This window comes from Brachycentrus maculatus, unplaced genomic scaffold, assembly GCF_059751285.1.
Source record: "Brachycentrus maculatus isolate JH-2025_06_01 unplaced genomic scaffold, ASM5975128v1 h1tg000344l, whole genome shotgun sequence".
In the NCBI taxonomy this organism is placed as follows: Eukaryota; Metazoa; Arthropoda; class Insecta; order Trichoptera; family Brachycentridae; genus Brachycentrus; species Brachycentrus maculatus.
This window is the reverse complement of record NW_028281093.1, coordinates 284,020-311,249: the sequence shown is the minus strand read 5'-3', so window position 1 is coordinate 311,249 and position 27,230 is coordinate 284,020. Positions and strand designations below refer to the sequence as shown.

The window sequence follows — 27,230 nt, the reverse complement described above, 5'->3', positions numbered from 1 at the left end:
AAATAAATAATTGTCCGCCTCCGTAGTGTAATGGTCAGCACGCTCGGCTACCGTTCTGGAGGTCCCGGGTTCGATTCCCAAGGGGGGTAAAATAAATATAAGTGTTTTTTTCACTGTAATATTTATTCAATATTACCATGGACTGGTACCTGAAGCGGAGGGCTGATCACCTTTCCTTCATGTGTAAACGATCAAGATAACACTGCGTTTATATGACGCAGTGCCCAATGCACCATTGGGGTGCGGATATGGGTATTATTATTATTATTATTATTACTTGTGTATTTATCTCCTTATAGAACAGATGATAAAATATAAACCACAAGTATCAACATATTTTTCTTTATTATTTTCAATTTAAAAAAAATGCTTTTCAAATGGTAAAAATATATCTACATTCATATTGATTGTAGGTTCTTAAAATTAAGTCATATTTTCTTTTAAAGATGCCGTAATTTCTCACAACTTTTATTATTGGATTACAGTTTATCGTTTTTTTATCAGCCATCAACTGTATCACAAAACTAAACATTCAACCAACTATGGAGCTTTATCTATTAATTAAAGGGAATATTCGAAGAATTATAGTTAAGTGATTTATAACTTAACTATGGTCCAGAGTTAATAAATACCATTTTTTTTAATTATATAAACCATATAAAATACAATAAATGTAATTTATATTTGAAGCACTAACTTTATGATTTCCATTTTATAATTAAAATGTAACTTTGTTTTAAAATGTAACTATAAAAAGATTTTAACACCAAGTTACATTTTGTCATAGGCTGGTTTAAGTGATCACTTTACACACGTGTAACATTCACCAATTCTACCCATTATTGACCATATACATATGAACCAATTTAGAAACTTTGTTCTTGAATCACTAGAACTTCACTAGAGACATCTATTGGTGAGATGTAAAGAAGCTTTTTTATTAAGCAGAAACTCTTATATTAGTATGTGAGGTTCGAATCCTGGATTATATTCACACACATGAGAAACGCCAGAAAATACCATTTTCATTTTTATTATTAAGCTTATAATTTGACCAGATAGTTTATTTACAAAATTTTGAGTGTGTCCAAATACTTGTTCACAAAATCTGGATTATCTCCAATTACATGAGTTATTTTCTTTTTTTTTTTGACATCTCATCAAAGATGAAGAAGAATATGGAAGTCTGGGCATTTACGGGACTGACGACCGTCATAGGCTGGTTTAAGTGATCACTTTACACACGTGTAACATGTAACGTGTATGTTCTTTATGTTACCAATAATAAATCGTTTGACAGTAACATGTTACAATAGATGTTTGAAAGTAACAAACATCTATTGTAACATCTATGTATTATAATGGAGGACTTTTGGTATATAGTTGTGTGAAATTACGGCACATACCTCAATTATTATGAGTACAATTCAACCAGATTTTATAAAACTCTAATATATTTCATTAGTACGTCGCATTCCCATCAAAGAGCATGTCAAGTATATTCAAAATTTGGTTCATTTCCTTTGGAATCACGCACAGGTCGAGATTTGGGAATTAATATCTCAAACGATTATCTTTATAAGGAAGAAAACCGACTCTTTCAACCCCCTAGCTACAATTTTGTAGGCAATTTGAAAAACAAAATCTTTCAAGATTATTATCGATATAATTTAACGAGATTGAGTGACGTGCTTAGAATGAGTAAAAAATAAAAATAATTGCTTATAGACCTGTGCATTGTGTTATAAAAAATAGATTTAAAAACGTTACTTCAAATCATATATTGAACATACTGTAGTTTGGTAATTTAGTTCATTTTACAAATATATTATTTTTGTGGATTTCGAGTCCATTCGCACGCTCAGTGTCTATAAACTGATCTATAAAAATGCGAAAATCGAATTTCAATTGGTTACGACCAAAGAATATTTTGATAAAAACAATGTTGAAAAACATTATCAATTTATTGAGTATAATTAATTATTAAAAATTAAACGCTTGTATTACACCACTAATTCAGTTTAATTTCACACGACTAGTTTCGAAAAGTACAGATGTTTTAATCTGAGTTTATTAAACATGTTTTCATCATAAATGCAATGACGTTACAAATTTGTAACTCGATTTTAGTGATTTTTTTATCATGTCAGTTAACTTTAAGCATGCGATATATTTTGCTTGTAAGTTACAAAATTAGACCAACAAATAAATTAATGGCTTAACATGTCATCATAGTAAAATGTATTTGAACTAAGGCACCCAAGAAACGAATTTGAGCTGGACGTATGTACGAGTATATTCGGATTTTTTGCATTTTTGAGAGCTATATATGTCCCTCGATATTTTGATATTAAAAACCATCGCAATCTTATGCCAGTACTCACAATATTTACCAAACTTTGTTCCTCCGACAACAATCTTTGACAACCGAATCTTGGCAGATTTAGTTTAAACTACGTTATAGCTGACGATGTCTAAAAAATGAAATATGGTGTTTTCAAAATGGCCAATGCAATAAATAAGTTTTATTGTGTAATTTCTAAGTTCAATGTTGATTGTGATGTAATTATTTACGACAATTGTATATTATATTATTATATGACTACGTAATATAACTATGTTGACTATTTTACAACGATCTTATTAGGAATACATTCCCAATTACATAGGTGCATATTGGATATAATTTATTACAAAACTCTTCAGCATTATTCCATTTCGAAGTGATTTAAGTATATGTAATAAATTGTTGGTGCATTATAATACGTTATTAATAGGTTTGTTTAGTAAATAACCTGACGAAGAGACGGATTCATTGCAATACTAGTAGAAAAAACAGTGGCCTTAATTCATTGTACAAAATATTACACCATAAGCCATATTATTACTATGTACTGTATCAGGTTGTAGTCCCGTGGTTAGTGTCGCGGACTCTTGAGTCAGAGTTTCTAGGTTCGATTCAATTCTACCACAATTTAATACCTTTGTCTAATAATGAGAAGCTTAGGCTCACAGAAATAGTATGAAATGTAAGTCTTTTTGTAAAAAACAAAAACACAAATATTTCTTTATAAAAAAAACATAATACCCATGTTATTTCGAAAAATATTCCATCGTAATTGCGTTACTGCGTTTTAGTTGTAGCATATGAAAACACATTTAACACTTTCTAACTAAATTACATTTAACAACATTTCGAGTATGTTTAAATATTGTATTACAAGTATTTGGACACACTTAAAATGTTGTTAATAAGTTATCAGGTCAAATTATAAGCTAAAATAATCAAATAAAAGGATATTTTCTAGCGTTTCTCATGTACGTGATTATAATTCAGGATTCGGACCTCACATAGAAATATAAGTGTGGTTGTCAATCATGTGTAGAATTAGTGAATGTTACACGTGTGTGTGGTAAGCCCCGTAAATGCCCAGACTTCCATATTCTTCTTCATCTGTGTTGAGTTATTTCATCTTCATTATTTATTTAAATACTGAATATTACACGCGGAAGTACATCTACTGGGCTATAAGTGCATATCTATCTACCTATCTTTACCTGATCTGGCAGGAATTGAAGGATTATCGAGGAGAGTAACTAACGCCGGTCTCGCTCGAAGTACGTGGAAGGATCAACATTCAGCATAGCAGGAGGGCAGGGGGTTATTTACCCGTCAGGGCATGTCAAACGGTCCCTGTAATTTTACCTAAGTATAGCAACTTATCCATACCCATCGACCTTACCGTACAAAACATCGCAGATTATAAGAACGTGTTTTATTCATTAGGTATTTATTTACATCAAAAATCACAAAAATAGAGTGAAATTATTACTTTAGGCAAGATTACAGTTCCTGAATAATATTATATATTTACAGCAATATTTTGAATTTTATTAAAATTAAACACTTGAATATGCCACTTTAATGAATGTTGTTTTAATTTGTACCAGAAGATGAAAACATCTGTCGTTTCGTAATGTGGTATATTCAAGCGTTTAATTTTAATAAAATAATCACGTCATTCCACACAGTTAATGCCGAATCAATAAATAATATAATATTTTGAATGTTGGCATATGGCCTTTGTTCCGCTTAGAAACTATTTACTTCAATATTCCGTTTTAACAATTAATTCAATCCGTCCGCCTCCGTAGTGTAGTGGAAAGCGCGTTTGGCTACCGTACCGTAGGTCCTGAGTTCGATTCAAAGAGGAGTCAAAATAAATGTTATTTTCACCGTCATATTTATTTAATATCAACTGGACTGGTACAAGAAGCGTAGGACTGGTCACCTTGCCTCATGCAATCAGCGATCAAGATAACACTGCGTCGATACGAAACAGTGCCCTATGCACCATTAAGTGCCGATAAGGGTTAAAAGAAGATCTTATTTTACTTTTTTGTTCCAGGAATTTTCTTCACTACCCAATATCATAGATAAATTTCAACTCCACCCCTGTGTGAGTCGACGATTTTTTTCAAACAAGTCATAGCACTAATTTATTTTCAAAATTCAAAATTACCGCGTCTATTATTATTCTTTTTTGTATTGAAGCTTCCCAAGGAAACGAATCCGCTGTTTCTGGGTAGGTAATCTATTTTCACAATACATAGACAAAATAAATGCTATCGCGTGACTTTTTTCCTAGCCTGCCGTAATTTTGTTCGAATAACAAAGCATTATTTTAATAATATAAGTAGGTAGCTAAGAATTTTAAGTTTCTCTAATCTTTCCCGTACACAAAAAAATAAACAATGTCCGCCAACGATTTGTGGCTCAAAGAAATACGCAGCATTCAGATATTTAATGGATGCAATCTACAAAATCGGTTCCCGAAATATATTTATGGTATCTAAGTGGGTACGTAGGTAGACGTGATATTATGCTAGCCGTAGAAAAACAATGGTTAAAAAAATACAACTGAAATTGAATCGGAAAGTTGAAAAAAAATTAACGGTACCTACATGTCTTATTTCATATTAATATGATTATTTACAAAAGCAAAATTACTAATGACTAAATTCATTATATTTTGTCCGCCTCCGTAGTGTAATGGTCAGCATGCTCGGCTACCGTTCTGGAGGTCCCGGGTTCGATTCCCAGGGGGGTTTAATAAATATAAGTGATTTTTTCACTCTAATTATTTTAAATACACTGGACTGGTACCTGAAGTGGAGGGCTGATCACCTTTCCTTCATGTGTAAACGATCGAGATAACACTGCGTTTATATGAAGCAGTGCCCTATGCACCATTGGGGTGCGGTAAGGGTTTTAAAAAAATTTACAAAAGAATACTGCAAGAAGCTCTAATTGGACACATTTTGTTCTTGCTATTATCTGCACTCAGCTGATGCCTAGGGCACCAAACGGATTGACGCAATGTTAACTTGATTGATCAATGTTAATGTGATCATTCCTGCTAATTTATCAATTAATGATGTATAACAAATCATTATTTATGATGTATTGGTTTTGCTTAGGCAAAAGTTTGCCTCTTTAATGAAATATGTAGATAGCTTTGCAACATATTATACAATACCTTTACCATGAATGTTCATTTGACATGAAATTACTTTAAAATAAAAAATTGTAACAAAAAATGTATTCACGTCATATATCAAAAAACTTGATCAGGAGATCGTTTTTAAAGTTTAAGAATATAATGAAATGTATTAAAAATAAATATCAATCCACTTATTGAACTTTTTACCGTGCAACAGATCTTTTTAGGTAAAACCTGAAGGGTTTTTCTCCATTTGAAAAATATTTAGTATATTTAAAAAAATAATTAAACAATACCTTTTCTTCAAAATGCAAAAACAACACTTTCTGCCCTGTAGCGGGTAAATATTAATATAAAAGTAAGCTGCTTTTGCTGGGATATATGTGATACATTTTCTGGACATTCCGAAAACATGCACAACTGAAAATTTACGATTTTTGAAATATGACGTTGTTGAAAGGAGTGAGCGATATGTATGTCATATTTTTATGACATAAATTGTGTACTTTTAGTATAAAGTCCTATGAAAATTATTTTCTTGAGATATGAGTGTTATTATACCTCGTTGGAATTATCACCAAAAACGAAATAAAAGTGGATGCTTTTGTAGTCAAAGTTGCACAAACGCGGCCATTAATAAAATGTAATAATCATTATTTTTATTTTAAAACACGTAAACCCTCGTGACGGTTTTCGCCAACCTGTCAAATGATAAGTAGGCACGAAATTTTCTTTTTTTTCTTCAAAAGCTGTACTTGTCAACTTATCACAAAGTACGTGTCACTTCCGACGTTGGAACTTGAGACACCTTGACACAACTTGATGAGTGATTTTACATAGTTATGGTCAGGTTGTGAATTTTAATAGCTTTTATTACCAAGAGTTGTTAGTTTACATGAAAAAGTGTAAATGGCCACGTATATCGTCGTTTCATTTCAGAATGACTACAATTTAAAATTGATGCGTATTTTTTTTGTATTTGTATTAAAAACACTATTATTTTTGTGGTGATTTTACATAGTTATGGCCAGGTTGTAAATTTTAATAGCGTTTATTACCAGGAGTTGTGAGTTTACATTGAAAATGTGTAAACGGCTACGTATATCATCGTTTCCATTTCAGAATGACTAGTTTTCAATTGATGCGTTTTTTGTATATTAAAAGCATTGTTAACTTTGATGATAATATAACACTCTCCATATCGTTCATCGTTCACTTTGTGTTATGCCACTTAAAATTTATTAATTAGTTAAATTTTACGTGGTTTTACACAAAGTGAAATTAATTCATTGAATTTTAAGTGGTATTGCACAACGTGAACAATGAATGATAAAGAGGGTGTTTAGTGCGTACTTTTTATCCGCTAAAATGATATTAATATAGTAATGAATTTTTACGTTAATTTTGTTTTTTTTTTTATCTCAAAAGGCGGCTGCCCGCAAGTAATTTTAAAAGGTTGCTATGTTTTCCTGAAACCTTTTCAGAACATTTGAAAAAACGATTCATAGAAGGTTTTGCTTTGCTTCACAGTATTTTTAGATTTTTCAAAACACAGGGGATTAATTTCTTCTTTTTGTAAGTCAGGATTTTAAGGATATTTCGGGATGGGTGAAAAAACTAGCGAGGAAGATTTTTCCTCAATTCTTATTCAGTTTACATATAGTACATATTTATTCCGCCTCTGTAGTGTAATGGTCAGCGCGCTCGGCTACCGTGCTGGATGTCCCGGGTTCGATTCCCAGGGGGGGGGGTTAAAATAAATATTAGTGATTTTACACTCTAATATTTATTTAATATTACCATGTACTGGTCCCTGAAGCGCAGGAGTGATCACCTTGCCTTAATGTAAGTAACGATCAAGATAACACTGCGTCAATACGATGCAGCGCCATATGCACCATTGGGTGCGGATAAAGGTTAGAATGAAGAAAAATGACATATTTTTTAGGAAAAACTATTGAGTCCTATTTCAATAAAAAAAAATTTAAACCCTTATCCGCACCCCAATGGTGCATAGGGCACTGCGTAATACAAACGCAGTGTTATCTTGATCGTTAACCATGAAGGAAAGGTGATCAGCCCTCCGCTTTAGGTACCAGCCCAGGGTAATATCGAATAAATAGTACAGTGAAAAAAATCACTTATATTTATTTTACCCCCCCTGGGAATCGAACCCGGGACCTCCAGAACGGTAGCCGAGCGTGCTGACCATTACACTACGGAGGCGAACAGAGGCGATTTCTATAAATACATCATTTTTAATATTTCTATCGCATTTTAAGAAATTAAAGACAGTCTAGCTTCAGCATATTTCAAGCATAATTATGTGATTACTAACTCAAAAAGGGGTGGCCAAATATTAGATCACTGCGATGGGTCTTTTTTTAATTATAGGCAACAGTCTACCAACATCGTTCGTGTTACTAACTTCACTTGATCATAAAAAAATGTAATTTAAAGCAGAAACTAAGTTCAAATTCTAAATAAACATTGACAATGCTAAAACACATTCAAAATCAAATTATTTTAAATAAGAGAAAATGATTGTTCCTTCTCACAAACTAATTAGTATATAAATATATGAAAATAGTTTAAAAATAAAACAGTATGTTCTTTTACTTCCTTATTACTTGTGCGATCAACGTTATTGTGAAAAATATTAAATTTGATTATTTATGTCATTAGAGGAAACATGACAAAGATTTTTAGCCTACTTTTCATCGATATTGCCTTATAAGTACAATTACTTATGAGACGTCCGCCTCCGTAGTGTAATGGTCAGCACTTTCGGCTACCGTTCTGGAGATCCCGGGTGCGATTCCCAGGGATGGAGTCAAATAAATATGAGTGATTGTTTCACTCTAATATTTATTCAATATTATCCTGGACTTGTACCCCAAACAGAGGGCTGATCACCTTTTCTTCATGTGTTAACAATCAACATAACACTGCGTTTATGTAATGCAGTGCCCTATGCACCATCGGGATGCGGATAAGGTTTGAAGAAGACTTATGAGACAGGCAGGTGACTAGGGGTAGTTACGCGGTCAATACTTTGGACACCCCTCAACTTAAAGAAAAAGTATTAAAGAATTGTATTAAAGGAAGTGTCTTGAATAAGAATTATCAATGCAATCAGTCTGACTCGCACATGATAGATTTTTTTGAATTGCCTAACGTCCAAGTGGCTGCTTATCATGGCCCTACCTAGGCTTCAACATTATAAGTTTTATAGCCTATGCCTACTTGTGAGTGGATTTACTCTACGTTTAAACTTACTATAATTTCATGTAATTCATGAGTAATTCTAGACAAAAACACTTGCTATCTCGCTAAAGGCATGATTATTGAGAAGTCCTGTTTTATTTTGTTCAGGCTTACAGAAGCACCTTCTTAACATTGCATTCAATTGTTATTTTTACCTAGCACCTAGCACTTAAGCTCTCCAAAGCTGTGCTCGCCAGGCCCGCCGTAATAAATTAGCATCTAAAAGCGTTCATCTTTGTTCTTGTTTCTAGCCTGTGACAAGCACTAATTTTAATATTAAAAAAAGAACACACATGTACATATTTGACACCACACAACATACATATTTGGTAACATATACATTACAAACATAAATTAAACGCGTATTAACTAACACAAAAATTATGAAGTAAACAAGAACACTTTTGTTAAAGATGTAGAAGATTCCCGCTTCGGAATACTCTCTCAGACACATGGAACAGATCAATATCTGGTATGATATTATTCTTAGCTCTTCCCACAGGCATAACCATCGGCAAGTTAGTCCTGTATATAGGAATGTGACTCAATCTATGCCAATGCTGTCTTAGGTAACTATCAGGAACATACAGACCAATGCTCCGGATAATTTCAGGATTATCGATAACAATCGATAATCCTTTCGCGCACATTCCTTCTAATCTCTAACTATTGTAGCCAAGCATACCCTGGAGAAACTCGGTCAGGTAGAACCCATACTCTCATGTAGAGATACCTTTAAATATATACACAAATAATTATAATTTTTCTTGGTTTTACTTTTCTTAAAATGTAACAGTCTACCGGAAACAGTGTTACTAATACCTCCTGGCACTTAAAAAGACTTTCTAAAGGTCCCATGCTTCTAGAGGCATCATAATGCCTATAATAAAATATCTTTTGGAAATATAATTTGATTTAAAAGTGCAGAGGGAACTTTCCACTCAGATAAACATTTTTTAAATAAAATAGTGACATCTAGCTAAATTCATTACAAACACAATGCAAAAGAGAGATGCAATAATCTGTTTTTCAATATTATATTACTTTAAAACTGATTATTTATTTATTATTTTTATTAGCACCAATAGATTATGTTTAATCCTTTGCCCATACCACATATGGGCAAAGAAATGAGCCTGCAGATTTTCCCTTACCTGGTATGGGCACCACGGCGAAGAAATAGCTCAAACTGATTTTATAACCATATTATTTTAAGAGGTAGTTTAATGTATTTTCACTGGGTGGCACTACACTACAGTCCACATGTGTATGGACTGTAGTGGAGTCACCCAATGCCGGTGTTATTTTGTCTTTCGAACATATCTTAATATCATGTATGTATTTTATAATAAAAACCCGCTCTTCTTCCAAATAAAATCTTCATCAAAACTCAACAAAGGATTAATTAATGATTTTTTAAAGCGTACTTGCCCATTAACACATTCTTTGCAGGAAATGCTTAAGTGTCTTTCACATGCTATTAGTAGAGAGCGGGGGACGCTTATATAAGCCTTCTATTTGCTTACAAAAAATATTGTACAGATCGGAATTGGGTATGCGGTTACTTGTTATTAGTATACTGGAGGTCGGGCGGCAGACTGTCCGTGTATACTTAGGATAGCTTGCTTTTCCCATAGCTTGTTATATTGTTACAACTATACTGATCAAGTTTCTTGTCTTCATAGAGCAATAGTTTTCAAACCTTTTTGTCCTGGAATCACCAAACTTTCCCTTCGATAGGGGAGAGACTTCTCACTCCCCTAACCAAAATTCCTACCCACCTGTTACAAATTACCTATATATGTACTTACTCTGTGCCCCCTCCATCTTTTCAAAATTTGACATCTCCCTCAAACACAGCACTCAAGTATTTTGAAACTTTGTAGTCCATATTAGTATGTCCATCCAAACTTCTCTGACGTTTGACATTTATTATTACCATTACGCAATCATAGCTGCTGAGAAGCACAAATGGCCATTCTTAGAGGTTGCTAAATTTAAAGGGCATGGCAGACAAAGCATAAATGCAACCAATGCATTATCTTTTTGAAAATTGTTGGGAAGTTAATTTGATATGTTGTCTCAACGCCCCAAAACTATTGCGAAACGAGATTTACTCCTTTTTATTATATGGGATTCACACGGGCCTACATGGCACAATTCATGATAAACATGGCTGATCCTGCACACTTGGTACTAGAAAGCCCCATGATTACGAGTGAAGATTGATGTAGAATTCTCGTAATCACACGACTCATGTATGCTGACCAGAAGTATAAAATAATTATTCTGTATTTGAATGCATTGCAGATTTTCTATTTCTGGTCTTGCTAAAAAAAAAGTATGCTAAGTCCGAACAGAATGATACATATTAACACATTGTTTGCGGGAAACGCTTGAAAAGCATCTTTTACATACTGTTGGTAGAGAGCAGGAGACACTTATGAGCACACTTACACTTATTTGCTTACTTTTGGTAGAGCACATGAGACACCAAAAAAATTTGTTCAGATTGGAATTGGGTTTGCAGTTACCTTGATTAGTACACTGAGGTTCGGGCTGCAGACTATCTCGAGCATAATTAGGGTCGGGTACAATGAAAAAACCACCCGACGTGTTAAGGACAAAGTAGCTGGTGTGTCCGGTAACCCAACTAAATTGTTACGTTGCAATATTTCTAACCACTTGAACTTATGACCCCAAGCGCCTGCTAAAGGCAGGGCAAGGGTGTATGCGGGAAATGTTTATATTATTATTATACTCAACCCTTATGAAAGCTAGACAAAGGAGTCTGCACACACTTGTCCTTGTACCGTCATAGCGACCGATTGAATAAACTGATTGCATCCTAATTACGAGTTATTATTACCGATACCTGAGCCCCATAATAAAATACTTCTAACACAGTGTCTAACCAGAGATTATCTTGTTTATAACAAAGTGTATAAAATAATTTCATTTATGGATTCGGCAGTCACTTTGTGGTAAAATCTATCCATTTTTAATTAATGTTTTACTTAGTAAATACCACTATTTCTTAAAATCCACTGTGACACGTGTTTCGATGCATTCCGCATCATTTTCATACGGTGTTTGAAAATGATGCGGAATGCATCGAAACACGTGTCACAGTAGATTTTAAGAAATAGTGGTATTTACTAAGTAAAACATTAATTAAAAATTTATAAAATAAGTTTACAAGATGTGCAGATTGCAGCAAAAAATACACGATCGGCGGAAAATCGACACAATTAAACAATGCTTTTTGAAACTTTCACTTAACGCGCAAAAAGCAAACACAAATAAACACCAAAGAAATCCTCTAGTTCGCGACCTCGGTTCGTACGGAACGGATGCTTCGTTAATGCCCTTTAGGTACAAATACAGACTTCCACTACATTATCATATCACCAACACACTTGGACCTGCCGCCCCCCCCGACGAGCCCGCCTACTTCAGCCGCCCGCACACAGACGCTACTTAATCATAAGTTAGTTAAGTGTAATATTAAGTTAAGCATGTTGCCTTCCTAGGCGCAATGTAAGTAAGTATATAGATATAAGAATAAACAAGTAAATTCACTACCTGAGTAAAATCAAGAACTAAAATCATACACCTAAGTAACTTCACTGCTAACTTTCACTCATGAATTACATGAAATTGTAGTAACTTTAAACATAAAGAGTAAATCCACTCACAAGTAGGCATAGGCTATGAAACTTCTAAAGTTGAAGCCTGAGTAGGGACATGATAAACGGTGTTGCATAAGCCGTAGCTAGATTTCAGAGTCACTTGGACGTTAGGTAATTCAAAAAAAAAATGCAGATTGCAACTTTTGTGCAGTTAGCCAGACATCTTACCAGCAGGTTAACAGCGGGATAAAAAATAAAACAAGAAATTAGAAGGACAGGGAGTCCAGTCCCAGTTTATTTTGCATTTTTTATATAATTGTGTTTATACTAGTTTAGTTGTATCCGTAAGACTGGATGACGGAGGTGTACGGGGCGGCCGCCTTGGCCACCTTCACTCCGGCTTCCCGAGTTATTTTCTGGAAACATAACATCACCACATTACTTCCATGTTCCAACACATCAATAATCCAAACACTGATAACTAATTTCATCCTCATTCGAGTGAGTATTTTATATCACGTCACATCAAATAATGTAGGTAAAATGTAATTAATCATTGGATGAAGGTATGTATTTAGATTTTAAGTTTTGTACTGACATTTCTTGGTGGAACTGCATTTTATAAAATAAAATAACAACGTAATTTTTGCCACATGAATTTTATTTGACCAGCAACCAGGTTACGTCGTAACTGGCACCAGTCTGATGATGTCGGTCACGAAGAAATCCAGTTGCTGGTCAAATAAAATTCATGTGGAAAAAATTACATAGTTATTTTATTCCATGAAGGTTTAAAAAATAATAAAATAATAATTCTTTTTTTTTTACATCTCAACATAGATGAAGAAGTATATGGAAGTCTGGGCATTTACGGGGCTTACCACCGTCACAGGCTGGTTTAAACGATAAAATGGTTACACACATGTAACATTCAGCAACTCTACCCATGATTGACAACCACACTACTCAAATTCTTGGAATTTCTATATATATGATCCAATTTGAAGCATTGTGCTTGAATCACTAAAATTTCACTAAACACATCTATTGGTGATCATTTAAAAGTTACCTTCAATTTCTTGTGGAGGAGAACAGCCTTAGTAGTCTTGACACGTCTCTTGCCTTCCAGAGTTCTGAGAACGTCACGGTACTTCCAGCCAACCTCATGTGACAGCCTTCCCACGTGACAGTACTGGAATTATCCACACCAAATGAGCAAAAGTACCAACTTAATAATAAATAAACATAAGACGAGTTACACGCTCAGTCATTATTAAAGTTGTCAGCACTGATAATCAGTCGCAAATTACCCAAATGATACATCATTGCATAAATTCAAAATAAAAAGAGATATTACTTGCAACATTAAAACCAAAGTGAAAAGTTGATAAGTAATACAAGTATAATGAATATTGATAGGAACTACACTAAAATTATTCTCTTTTAACGTTGTTTCTATCCAATTTGACAAAACTTACCGCTTTAATCAAGTAAATAAATTATACAAAAAAAAATTTTAAGAGATGAAGAAAAAAATATAAAATTTGGCTAAAACATTCAAAAACCTAATTTTTTTTCAAAAACTTTTTATAAAAAAAAACCTTAGCATTAAGTGGTTAATGAAAGAATTCATTTGACCTAAACAGCGGTATCTACTTCTTTTTTTGAATGGCATAGGTAAAAATTAAAGCAGGTGGAGCATCTGTGAAACAAGATTGGGGAATGGTGGTGTTTACCTTCCTGCCGGGCTTGAGGCACAAGACGCGCATGGCGCCGGGCACCACAAGGCGACGCCTGCTGTCGTACGGGGGAGGGCACCCCTCGTACGTCTTCAGGCGCCTCAGGGCGGCCTTCCCGCGCTCCGTCTTGTGTGGCAGCATGCCTGGAACACCCAGTCAATCAATTCTTTAGTAAATATTTTTTTATTCCATCTTCAATTATCACTGGCTGATAAATTTAAATTTCTCCATTATATTTTATTTTTTGCCTTCGTAGTGTAATGGTCAGCACATTAGGCCACCGTACTGGTGGTCCCGGGTTCGATTCCCAGGGGGGGGTCAAATAAACACGAACCATTTTTTACTCTAATATTTATTCAATATTACCCTGGACTAGTACCTGAAGCGGAGGGCTGATCACCTTTCCTTCATGGTTAACGATCAAGATAACACTGCGTTTGTATTACGCAGTGCCCTATGCACCATTGGGGTGCGGATAAAGGTTTAAATATTTTTTTTATAGAAATAGGACTCAACAGTGTGTCCTTAAAAATATGTGATTTTTCTTCATTCTAACCTTTATCTGCACCCAATGGTGCATATGGCGCTGCATCGTATTGACGCAGTGTTATCTTGATCGTTACTTACATGAAGGCAAGGTGATCGCTCCTGCGCTTCAGGGACCAGTCCGCCCAGCTGATCGCCCTTCCTTTGTGTGTTAACGATCAATATAACACTGCGTTTATATGATGCGGTGCCCTATACACTATTGGGTGCGGATAAGGGTTTTCAGATAGATATGTTAACACACTGTTTGCACACTTAAAAGTGTATTTTACACACTGTTGGTAGAGAGCGGGAGGTGCTTATAAGCGGTCCATTTGCTTACTTTTGGTAGAGCTTGAGAGATGCCAAAAAACACTGTACAGATCGGAATTGGGTTTGCAGTTACTTGTGATAAGTATACCGAGGATTGGGCGGCAGACTGTCTAAGCATTTAGGGTCGGGGTTGATGAAAAAACCGCCCGACGACATAAATTATGGTGTAAATATGTCAAGGTTTCTAATTGAGTAAGTAAACTGAGATTGGATAAACCTATAGAAAAAAAACTACCCTTGAAAAATAGATTAAGACCCAAACGCAAATAAAACATTTTATTACATTGAAATAAAATGATATTTGAAATTCATATTTTTTCATCAGTTATCTCATACATTTTTGTTTTCATTTCACTCAAATAATGTAGGTAAAAAGTAAAATAATCATTGATAACTGATGTGATATGAGAGTAATTAAAATGTGACCAAAACTGAGTTAAATTTGTGAGTTTTACAGTTAAATTGATCCACCGTGGTATGTTGTCATAAATAGTTCTATAATGTAGATAAATGTTTTTATTTTCCATAATCTAGGAAAATTGCTTTACTAACAGTTTTGATATTGTATGTGGAACTAACCTAGATTGATAAAATAAATATTAACCGTTATTTACGTAGTTGTAAAACATTCGAGATATTCCCATGTTTAGCTTCAAAACCAAGTAAATTTAAGTGCATGTAATAGAGTTAGTTCCATGTTCAACATTACAATATTAACTTCGCGTCCAAATGAATATTAACACATTTCGGACGGGTGTTTTTTACGCCTGCAGACCGCTGGCGACGGGATTTACCTTGTACATATAGTTGAGAACTTAACCAAGAGACTACATAATATTCATATGAAAACACTAAATATGTAATTCCTTCTTTTCGGACTTTAAAATGACACCAGCGCAGAAGGTAAAAATACCCTTCCCTTCCTTAACCGTTTTACTGCGGGCCGTCGATATGTCAACACTTTATTACTGCGCGAAAACTGCATACCGTCGGTATATAGACCATTGCTCAGTTTGATATTAGATATCGACCTGTGTAGACGTGTCGCGGTGCGCGTTCGCAAATCATTTTCAATTTGTCAATAATGATTGTAAATAAACATTTAAAAAATATATCGCGGTGAAAATAAAAGTAATTTTTTTTTTTATCAGTAAAAATTGTGTAATCCCTCATACGATGTCGAATTCATCAAGTAGCGATGATGAAAACACTTGCGGAATTTGTTCTGCTGTGGAACTTGGAAAATGTTTCTTTTAGTGACAGTGAGGATGAAATCAGAATGTTTACAAATCGAAGAATGTGTATTTGTAGTGAAAGTAAAGCTTCCGAAGATGATGCTATTTCTTTGGACGGTCTTGATACCGATACTTTCGTGCAACTTCCTTCCAACCTAAATTTTTCCATTTTCCATCTTTTATTTGAGTAGTTTGATAACGACGGCCCCTACGTAAAGTACTCTGTCTACAAATCTGTTACTTTACAGGAGAGAGCTTAAAAGATTTTTTCAACATATTTTTTTTTATTAATTAACGGTTTCATCTGAAATTCTAAACTAGTATTATAAATTCAAAAACACATTAATAATGTATTGAATCATTTTAAAACTTTATGCTTTGTCAAAATCAAGTAGTTAGCGTTTGAGGAGCTCAGTTCAATTCGAAAATTCGATGTAGATGGCGTCTTTTACGCCTAAAAACTAGGCGTAATTGATTTTATAATATTTTTTTCCTTTATTTATATTTGTAGATAATGGTCTGTTGATAATGTACACCAATTATCTCAAAATTGACAAAATGTAGTTAGAGCACTTTACGTAGGGCACGTCAATATGTTCCCTACACACAACCGAAAGAATTATGAAAATCCGTCTATATTTTATGAAAATTTACACAATTTTGTGCACACTTAATTGAAAGATTATTTTTCCTCTAAAATTCTTCCACAATTTTGGCGTAATATGTGAAATAAGGCTCAGCAGTAACGGTTAAGCATCAATCGACCAAACGAGTAGAAATACCTAATTTATTGTAACTGCAGACCGTTGGTAGAATTCCATATTGAATTGTTGGGTAATGTATCCAAAATTAAACAAGGTTTATTAGGTTGAATTCTACATTTATTTATGTATATGTTAATATGTGACGCGTTTTGTCTTATTAGGACATTATCAAACACTCTCTGTGTTTGATAATGTAGAATTCAACCAAATAAACCTCGTTTTATATTGGATATATTACCCAACAGAAATACCTTTCCCGTCCGAAGTGTGTTAAGAATCAAATAGCTGCACATTTATTTTGAATACATCATAATGAAATTTGAAAGACCATAAGATTTTCCATACCTCTGATAGTCTTCCACAGGATCTTGGAAGGGGCTCTGTAGTGGAAAGGTCCACGAGCCGGGTTGACGTTACACCTTTTGCGCAGGAAAGCCATGAACTTCAGCTTGTTCCTTAGAATTAAAATCACAGTTACTAATAATCCTTACTCACAAACATCGCTGTCCATGGAAGATTTCTTTCAGATATCAAAGAAGATTTCAGCACTGATTTCAGTCGCAAATTACCCAAATAAATCATCATAAAACAATACTTACAAAATAAGTCTTCACTTCATACAATTATATGCAAAAAAATATTCTCTGTGACAAATATTTGATAACTGAGCGGATTTTACATACATAAAAAAGAGCAACTAAAAGTAGTTTATACGTTAAAGCACATTTCTATTAGCAACCTTTTTGTTATTATGAAACAATAAATAAATAAAATAAATAAATCTAGCATCCTACAAAAATTATTGTTTAATTCTCAACAATGTGTAAATGTCATTTTAAATGTTATGTTTTATTTATATATCCATCCTCATGGGGATGTTTCGAATCTTATTCATATTCTTTTTTTTAATAAATTAAATAACCTCACCTGAAAAGGTTCCCAGAGATGTTGAGTTGTTCACATCTTACAACAACGATCCTGTTCCCCTCGAGCAAAGCCTTGGCGATGATCGCAGACAGGCGACCAAGCAAGTGGCCCCGTCCATCGATAAGTAACGCCTATAATAAATAAATAAAAGTTCGTATAAAAGCAAGCACACGTTAAACAGTCGCCAGATAGTCCGAAAGCTGAACATTTGAAAAAAGAAATATTTGTCAAAACAGACACGAGTAATCCCGCTAAGGAACACGTGTGCCGTACCATCGGCATATTTTTGACAATTACACTCAAAATACCGAAAACGTCTTTAGACAACTCATAGTTTCAACGGCGATTGAAATAACACTAATAACAGTTTAATTACCGTTCAAAATGATAATAATACTTAACGTTTTTCAAAAAAATACTGACAAACCTTATTACTAAACCCCGTCATCGTTGAAACACGACCGGAAAAGGGGTTATGTTTTTTCTAAAATGGCGACCGGAACATACCGACTTACTCTATGTCAAATTAGTTGCAAGTCTCAAAAAACAAACCACTTAGGTACTAAACTAATAATATTTTTTAGAATGCATTTGATAGGATCCTATTTATTATTTTTTTTTAGCTATATACACATGGACATAATAATTAATAAACATGTACAAATAGTATTAAAACTTTCCCTTTATTCATAGTTATTAGTTCATTTCGAATATTTTATTTTACACAAACATTTCACAGAAGTAAATTATGTTTGAAGTGTATAAAAATAATTGTTTTGAACTAAGTGCAAATTCCCTAACTAGTTAACTCCTAACTTTATCACAGACTACAAGTGTAATATTTAAATAATTAAATGTAACTCAAAACTTAGTTTGAATATTACATTATAAAAAAAATATTTCTAACAGGCAAATATTTTAAAAACAAAATCATATTGAAGAGTATAATTAATTAAGTTGATTATTAATCAATTTTAATTATCCTAATGACTGTTTTTCTTATTTTGTTCATATTGTAGTGAATAGTGACTGGCCCCATACATGATATCCACGGGTTCAATTCACAGGATAAGGGGAGTTAAAATGAATACTACCATAATTCTCTTTTTCCCATGTCTGATACCTGAAGCGTAGAACAAATAGGATGAGTTTAATGTTAATGTTTTTATTTAAGAGTATGTTTGAATATTAGAAACAAAAATAAAAACTGATGAATAATATATTTTACTTTGATGTGACATTGATTGTTCTCAAATCCCTGTATTTTTTATCCTTGTAGTCTCTAACAATATTTATAGTCTGTATCACAGATTATTTTTAGAAATGACTAAAACAATATACGTCCTCACTTCCTTGGCCTATAAGCCCACAAACAATTATAATGCAAACATTTTTGTATGGTTTTTCATTGCGCGTCATCTCTGTACTATAATTACTCGATGGAACTGGCACTCATTTTGTAAAAGATTATTTTACATTTGATAGGAAAAAAAAATACCAATATGAATATTGCATTTATTTGTGATCTGCACTAAAGACTCAGAGTAACCGGTCTTCTGATTTAATAACTAGCCAATTTAGCCAGCAGTGGGCTGCAGGGGGCTCGTGCGAGCCCCTTGTTAAATTTGACTTGGGCTGGCGAGCCCCTTATTAAATTAAGAGAAATCAATATTCTCTGATTAAATCAGTGCATAAATGCAATTTCAGTGATTGGTTTAAATGTATTATGAAACATAAATCTTTGTTGCCTTAAGAAATTTCTCGAGAAATATATTTATGAAGGATAAAAGAGATCTTGCAGTTTTTTGTCTATATTGGTGCGTCAATCTTAGAACATTTCACTCTTGAAATCTGAGGTAGATAAGTACATTCACAACAAATATTAAATATTTGATTAGTTGAATTAAAGAATTTTCTACCATAAAATTAAAAGTATTTTGTCATTTCATGTGCATATTAAGTATTTATTTTTATGTATTTTGGGTAGTTAAAAAAATATATACACCTCTCCCCTCCCCCTTCCTACGCCATCCACGATACCTTTGTTAAAAAATTGGCAGCCCACTCCTGAATTTGGCAGTTTAACAAACTGCTTAATGTTGAGGTCAAATGATATTATTCCCTTCTGCTATCATTCCGTGATTGCACATGGAGTTAAAATCCAAATTTTACTCCACATCAGTGGAGATTTTTGCAGGAACAAATTGGAATGTGCTCAGAGGTTGCTGACCTAGATTATTATTTTAAAACTGTTCGGTTTTCAAATAATTATTTAGCTCAAAATAATCAGTTTTTTTCTGCAACTGAAAAATTATATTCAATTATAGAAAAAATCTTCTGTCTTCTTATGAATGAAGAAAAGTGCTATCGTTCACTACAAACAAATGACGAAAAACTTTTTGGTGTTTCTATTCACCAAGATTAACCTGTAATATACTAAGTATTACATTTGTAATATATTTTTGTCCACCTCCGTAGTGTAATGGTCAGCACGCTCGGCTACCGTTCTGGACGTCCCGGGTTCGATTCCCAAGGAAGGTAAAATAAATATAAGTGATTTATTCACTGTAATATTTATTCAATATTACTCTGGACTGGTACCTGAAGCGGAGGGCTGATCACCTTTCCTTCATGCGTAAACGATCAAGATAACACTGTGTTTATATGACGCAGTGCCCTATGCACCATTGGGTGCGGATAAGGGTTCAAAAAAAAAATATATAAATATTTTTATTAAAATAATTGTTTTCAAGATAAAAATTAAGATTTCTTTACTCAATTAAGTATTAGGTGTCCAGTCTCATAGTAGCTTATATCCGGAATTATACTGGATAATATAATAATAAAAAGGGCCGTATAAGCCAGACACTGCATAGCATCTGGATATTCATTTCATCTTTCTTACTTACGTATTATAAAATATGGCTAAATATTGCATCCATCGAAGAAATATAGGATGTTTTTTTGGAGGTATACAAATTCTAATTTCACACATTCATTCATCAATGCCATTCATACGAGGCATGAAGAAGTCAGTAATCACGGTTCTGTAGAACTCTCCATTGACCGTAACATTCTGGCCGGCATCATCTTTAAAAATATATAGGCCAAAAATTACAACTGCCCTTAAAGCACACCAAACAGTGACTTTTAATAGATGTAAGGACGTCTCGACAAAGCTTCTGGGTTTTATCCACTCCTAATTGGGTTATTCGGGAATTTTGCTTATCGACATACCCATTTAACCAAAAATGTGCCTCATCGGTGAACAAAATTTTGTAATCAACCTGAACATTGTTTTCGGCCCATTCACCGAACCCACGATGCACATAATGGTCATTTAGTCTATTCATGGTGAAATGGCAAAACGTACTGACTACAAATTAACTGTCAACTGTCAAATTGACAGTCTGTAGAAATACAGTCGATTTGATAGAAATACATAAATTTGATAAAACCAACGAGAAATACATAAATTTGATTAAACCGTGAATTCTGACTTCTTTGTACCTCAGTTGAATGGCATTGATGTGGCAGAGCTGTGGTTTCAACAATTTGGCGCAACATGCCACCATCAATTCATTGCGGGAAATTTGAATTTGTATACCTGTTTAAAAAAAAACACTATTTTTTTATGCATTAAATATAGATTTGATTAGAACAATCCCAACTAAAATTTTAAGTACAGCATACTTTAATTTGTGAGGATTATAATACTTAGAATAACGTAAGTTCATGGCACAATGTCAACTGGTGAAAACTTTATAAGTGATAGTGATATGACGCTGTAAATTTTTTAGAAATAAAACAAAATAATGTTATAAAAATATATATATTGCAATACTGAATAATCACAAAGGAACATATTTTTGACAGTCTACATTTCAACCTAAAATCTATCACAAAAACAAGTTAGATACGGATACATTGATCAATATATTTATTTTTACAAAATTTCAATACACGTGGAGTACACAGAAGACTTATTCATAAATCACATTACAAATGCTGCAAGCCAGTTTCACGAGCCCTGAAAAGCATTTTAACTAAATCTAACTAAAATAATAATAATCAATTCATAACGTAATATGGAAATGTAGCAGCTTAAAGTATATGGCAATTATCGGAATGCTTTATAGCTCAGTCGTCATACGGCTGGTCAAAGCTTGGACGCGTTTGGCGTTACAGCTCTTGCAGAGAATATGATCGTCCAAGGGATAACACCCGCGGCCTTCGGCTTCCGACGACAGCAGAAGGCCGCAATCCTCGCACTTGTAGCACGATATGTGGAAACTGCGGTCCAGGGCCACCACGCGGACCGTCTCGTCCTGACCGGGCTCCGGCATTATGGGCTGCCGGCAAACGCAACATCTCGGAGCAAACTTTTTGTGAAAGTCTTCGATACAGTGTATCTGGTTCGTCGCATCTACAGTAAAGGGGATTCCGTCTAGACTCTTCCCGCACACGACGCACGTGAAGCAGGTAGGGTGGTACGGCTTGCCCGTCGCCCGCAGGATCCGGTCTAGAATGGGCTTAGTGCACACCGAGCACTTCTCCAACGTATTCAGGTAATCTTCCTCGCAGTAGGGCTTGCCGTCCAGGGCGTAGAAGGGTTTACCTTGGAGGTTGATGGCGCAATGGCAACACGTGAAGCAGCGGATGTGATACACCTCGTTCATGGCCGTGCAGCCAGAAGCCTCTCCGACAACCTTCTCACCGCACTTGACACAAATACCGTAGATATCGCAGTCCTGCGAGTCTCCGCCCATGGACTGGACGAGGAGGGTGGTGAGCGCATCCACCTCCGCTTCTTTAGGAGGCGCCTGCCCCGCGGCCCCCTGCGTGCCGCTCACGTAGGGCGCGTACAGAGAGAAGTTGGAGCGCGAGGACATCTGACTCGGGGGCCGCGGGTTGATCGGCTCGTACAGAGATTCGTACGTGGAGGAGGCTTGGGACCCGCCGTAGGTGCCGTAGTCCGGCTGGTACCCGGAGGCCGAGGGGAAGGTCGGTCCCGGAGTGTAGCCCGTGTCGGTGGCCCTACGTAGCTCGCTGTAACTGGAGCTCACCGGGGAGGGCGGCGGAGGCATCTCCTCTATGGCGGGATTGCACTCTATGTACCCTCCGGATGTCCCTCCGGAGCCCTGCAACTCCGACGGGGGAGGCGGAGGCAACTCTTCCGTAGGATTGTCTCCGTACGGCCCGACGTTGCTGTAGACGTGATTGGTTCCACCGGGAGGCAGGACATTGCTGTACAATCTGGTATCCGCGCTTCTGACATTCGTGGGCGGTCTGTATGGTTGTTTGTAGTTTGTATTCTGGTAATTGGGTATTTTCATCGTCGGCATATTTGAATAAAGATAGTTTCCAGGGTTTTCGGCGCCACCCTGAAGTCGTGTAGAATAAGAAGGCTCGCAAACTGTTTTGACGCTGTAACTTTGCGGTACTTGAGGTTGTGACTTTTTAGGTTTAGGAGGTACGGCCGGGGCTACCTTTTTTCCCGGAGACTGTCCATAAGCCGCCGAAGAACCGATATGTAATTCCTTATTAAGAAGATTAAGTTCGGCTAACTGTTGCGCTAGAGGATCCATGTTTATGTTGACTCAAAAAATCGTAACATAAAGTTTGACAGAAACAGCTTAGAATTCCTCACACTTTCGACACTTCAAAATGACTATTGCGCTGACACTACAAACACACAATCATTTTTAAAAGATGACTGTATACGTGCGTCACTATTATTTGAAGTCGTATATTGCGTAAACTTGACTTTATTCATTATTTTCCTTAAATTCAGCCACACCCCTCCTTATCATTCCGAGAACCGTCACTTTTCTTATCTATGGGTGTCACGAAAACGCAATTTTCATAAACTATTTTGTTTTTAGCATAGAGCAGGTAAGTACTAAAAAAAATGAACGAATGAATGGCAATTAAAAAAATAGTAATGGTATGGTAACATTCGGTAATGTCAAAACAACGCGAATATCCAAACAAATCGAATCAAGAATAGAATATGGAAAAAAGTGAGCACGGGGTGAAGCTCCCGGAATCAATCTATTTTTAACTCACTCGCATTTAGAGAATCTTCGCAACTTGATATTCAGAAAAGTTTACAGTCTCGAATATCGTATCAGTTAAATTTAATGTAAATTATCGAAATGGTGAATTCAAGTCTCACTTATGAAATTCTACTGTATTTAAATTCCTTTTACTTTGGAATGTTCGCGGCGTGTGAGCTAGGAATGGGTGTTCTCAAAGCCGTAAATTTACCATATCCTGAGAACACTCTCGGCACTGAGGCAGGGCTCCTGGTCGCCCTTTGCCTCACCGAAACACTTAGAATAGTACTTGGGAGAAGAGGAAACTTGAGTGAACGCAGTAAGCTTTCTTTTAAACATTTACTAAACTATAATCGTATATCGAGTAACGGAAATTTATACACGTACATAAGATTATAATTGGAATATACCAATTATTTTTGTATCATTTATTACTTTGACATTTAATTTTTTTTGTTGAATTAGTAAATCTGAATAGTTCATAGTGAAATGAATATATTGTTACCAATAATGAAAATGTGGTACTTTCCTAAAAAAAATTTTTCATAATCATAATGAAAAGGGCCCGAAGCGCCATTGATTTACATTTTACACCAGGACTGGGATTCCATATGGTAGTTAAAATTTGTACTTTAGAGTTTAGATCACTTAAACTTTGCTTCTATTTGATAAAAATAAATAATTCATTAAAAATCTGTAAGTTTAACTTGATGACAGTAATTTCGAATGCCATTAGGTAATTTTTGGATGGAATATCTGCCCCAAGAGATTAATTTTCCTAGTGTTTGTATTTGGGTTTTTTTTTTAAATCTTGCATTCTACAATTTTCTCATGGAAACAAGTGTCCCTTTGATCCATTTCATTTTCCTGTATCAACATACTTATGTTCATTTTTTGTGTGTTATAATATTTTATTTCGTTCCAGGTGTGCCAGTGTGTTTTTCAATCATTTTGACAATTCCGTCCGCACTAGGTGTTGCGTACTTCCTAATATTTCAAACATTCATCCTCCGACTGGAATACATTTTGTGCGCTTTAATGTTGACTCTACAAGCAACGGAACTGTTTTTTGCTTTTCTATTTGTTATAACAATGTGCCGCCCACCTTCCTATGATTAGTGTTGTACGATAATTTTTAATGTTGCATATCCCCGCACATAGTTTTAAGTAAAAAAAAGAGGTTTTGTTGTCTATAAAACCTTTAAAATGATAATGATGGTATTTTTAGACCTGTTAACACATTTTATGCTTTCATTTGGTAATTAAAATGGTTTGTGATTGGAAATCACTAATACTTTCAAAGGTTTAGTATATTTCATGAACAGTTTATATTTTTTTCCATGAATTTTGGATTATTATTTCACCATGAAGTGAATCCATAAAGCGTAACAGATTTACTGGAGAGTTTCAATCCCTTAACATAAACAAAAGGTTTCATACTCAATCGCTGTGGATACTACCCTAAAAACATAATATTGACAATTTACATTTTAAACTTATTTAAAATCTGGTCTACGTAATGCAATATGTAAGTGAAATAATCAATAAAGACTGTGTAATAAAGTCCGAGTTGGATTGTGGTCCTGTTATAGTGTGCCAAACACAAGACTGTGGAAAATAGTATTAAATTTTGGTATTTTTTAAAAATATATATGTAATAATAATAATAGTGGCTAGATTGCCCAGAAAGCGCCTTATCCAGGATGTCTTATATTTAAAGAATATCAATGATTTTACATTTTTATAATGGTAAAACATGTGATGTTATAGTTAACTATCATTGTCATATTATTTGTGAAATATAATGCCATTTAATATCTTTATAATTATTCTCCATTTCAGTTTGTTTTTAAGGGAGAATAAAGCAAAATAATTATGATTTTTGTACTTCTTTCAATATCTGTGGATTTACCAAGAAATGGATTATCCATGTAAATTTTGTAACAAGTTTATTTTGGGCAAAAAAATACACTTACTCATAAAATGTGTTAGCAGGTTAATGCAAATACTATTTTTAGAATTATTTTGTTTGTATTTTACTGCAAATGTGATTTGACCAAATATTAAAATTAAAAAACATTATTTTCATGGTGCTAGTCATAACATCTGTGAATTGAAAATAAGATCGTTAGACACTAGATTTTTAGTATAAATGCTTGGCTATACTATATATTGTAGATCAAACGTAATAATACGTGTTGATATTAAACTGAATCATATTTACTGCATCACTATGTATAATATATTATGATATACAGAAATATCATTGAAGTATCATGCATTGACAATACCTATATAAGTTTATTTTGGTAATGATAATAACTGAAGTTGAAAATTAGGAAATAGTCAATTGTTAAGACTTAATTTGGCGTCCAATGCAATGTCAAGAAATATCACTATTAATAAACATGTATTTTTGATGAATTACTTATCTATAAAATGTCAAATATGATATTTGTGCTAAGTTGAATGAAATTTAAAAGAAAAGAATGTTTACACATAACTTTTGATAAAGAGTAAATGCAGTGTGCATATATTGTGCTATTTTATAATTATCATTTGCATGTGAGGGTTCTGAACCGAGTAAAGTATTGTACGGTTTTATATATCATAATTAAGAAAATCATACTTAGTTATTGACAATTTTAAAACTATGTATCTTGCATATTGTCTTTTTCACATAGCACAAGTTGAACATTAATTTTCTATTATCACCTGATGAACTAAAGTGGTGTGTCTAGAAAATTTATTTTGTAAATCCTAATTCAGATTCCGGTATCAGCAGCTTATGATTAATATTTTCATAGCACAAATAATGACCATACTGGGTCAAAAAATAATTAAGCGAGTTGACAAAATTAAATGTTATAAATTCTGCATCTTCTCGTTAAGTTTAAAAAACGTTTTAAACAATAAACTTTAATTCATGTATTAATTTTTAAATCAAACACAGATTTTTTGAGTCTACAAGTTGTATTTTATTGATAAAAACACATAAAAAATTAATATTGTGACAATTCTTTCGCCTCGTTATGGCATTTTCAAACGAATGTGAAGATCAAATGGACTGACGGTCCTTATGTAGATATACAATTCAAAGTGACAGTTTTAACAGGTGCAGCAATAAACATTAATTCTGGGTAATATCATAATTGAATTTGAGAAACAAATTTACAAAACCCTTTATTAATAATTTCAGTGAGCTTATTTCAAGATTTTACAGTATGCTTACAAACTATTAATTT

The 27,230-nt window shown here is 34.1% G+C and overlaps 3 protein-coding genes and 1 non-coding gene across 4 annotated transcripts; 1 reads left to right on the top strand and 3 right to left on the bottom strand.

Moving 5' to 3' along the window:
• Positions 1-12,669: 12,669 nt before the first annotated feature.
• Positions 12,670-18,396, bottom strand: RpL13A (ribosomal protein L13A). The gene is made up of 6 exons (XM_088269306.1): positions 18,354-18,396; positions 17,927-18,057; positions 17,345-17,454; positions 14,140-14,285; positions 13,473-13,595; positions 12,670-12,819 (listed from the first exon to the last, which is right to left on the bottom strand). The coding sequence occupies exons 1-6, from the start codon at positions 18,372-18,374 to the stop codon at positions 12,736-12,738; spliced, it is 615 nt and encodes a 204-aa protein (XP_088125432.1). The 5' UTR covers positions 18,375-18,396; the 3' UTR covers positions 12,670-12,735.
• On the bottom strand, positions 15,324-15,396 carry LOC148303843 (small nucleolar RNA SNORD34). Its single transcript, XR_015838419.1, has one exon. It is a non-coding gene; the product is annotated as a small nucleolar RNA SNORD34 (small nucleolar RNA).
• Positions 18,397-21,742: 3,346 nt separating the features above from the next.
• Positions 21,743-23,761, bottom strand: Zyx (lipoma-preferred partner zyxin). Its single transcript, XM_088269301.1, has one exon. The coding sequence runs from the start codon at positions 23,512-23,514 to the stop codon at positions 22,060-22,062; it is 1,455 nt and encodes a 484-aa protein (XP_088125427.1). The 5' UTR covers positions 23,515-23,761; the 3' UTR covers positions 21,743-22,059.
• Positions 23,762-23,933: 172 nt separating this feature from the next.
• Positions 23,934-25,242, top strand: LOC148303840 (transmembrane protein 216-like). The gene is made up of 2 exons (XM_088269305.1): positions 23,934-24,304; positions 24,911-25,242. Exons 1-2 carry the CDS (start codon positions 24,085-24,087, stop codon positions 25,102-25,104), a joined length of 414 nt encoding a protein of 137 aa, XP_088125431.1. The 5' UTR covers positions 23,934-24,084; the 3' UTR covers positions 25,105-25,242.
• The last annotated feature ends 1,988 nt before the right edge of the window (positions 25,243-27,230 follow it).

Excerpts from the sequence above, each read along its gene's own strand:
- Zyx (XM_088269301.1), bottom strand. The coding sequence starts at position 23,514 with ATGGATCCTCTAGCGCAACAGTTAGCCGAACTTAATCTTCTTAATAAG.
- LOC148303840 (XM_088269305.1), top strand. The coding sequence starts at position 24,085 with ATGGTGAATTCAAGTCTCACTTATGAAATTCTACTGTATTTAAATTCC. Across the intron at positions 24,305-24,910 it reads AGGAAACTTGAGTGAACGCA|GTGTGCCAGTGTGTTTTTCA; the intron begins GTAAGCTTTCTT and ends ATTTCGTTCCAG.
- RpL13A (XM_088269306.1), bottom strand. The coding sequence starts at position 18,374 with ATGACGGGGTTTAGTAATAAG. Across the intron at positions 18,058-18,353 it reads TGACGGGGTTTAGTAATAAG|GCGTTACTTATCGATGGACG; the intron begins GTTTGTCAGTAT and ends TATTTATTATAG. Across the intron at positions 13,596-14,139 it reads GCCTCAAGCCCGGCAGGAAG|TACTGTCACGTGGGAAGGCT; the intron begins GTAAACACCACC and ends GGATAATTCCAG.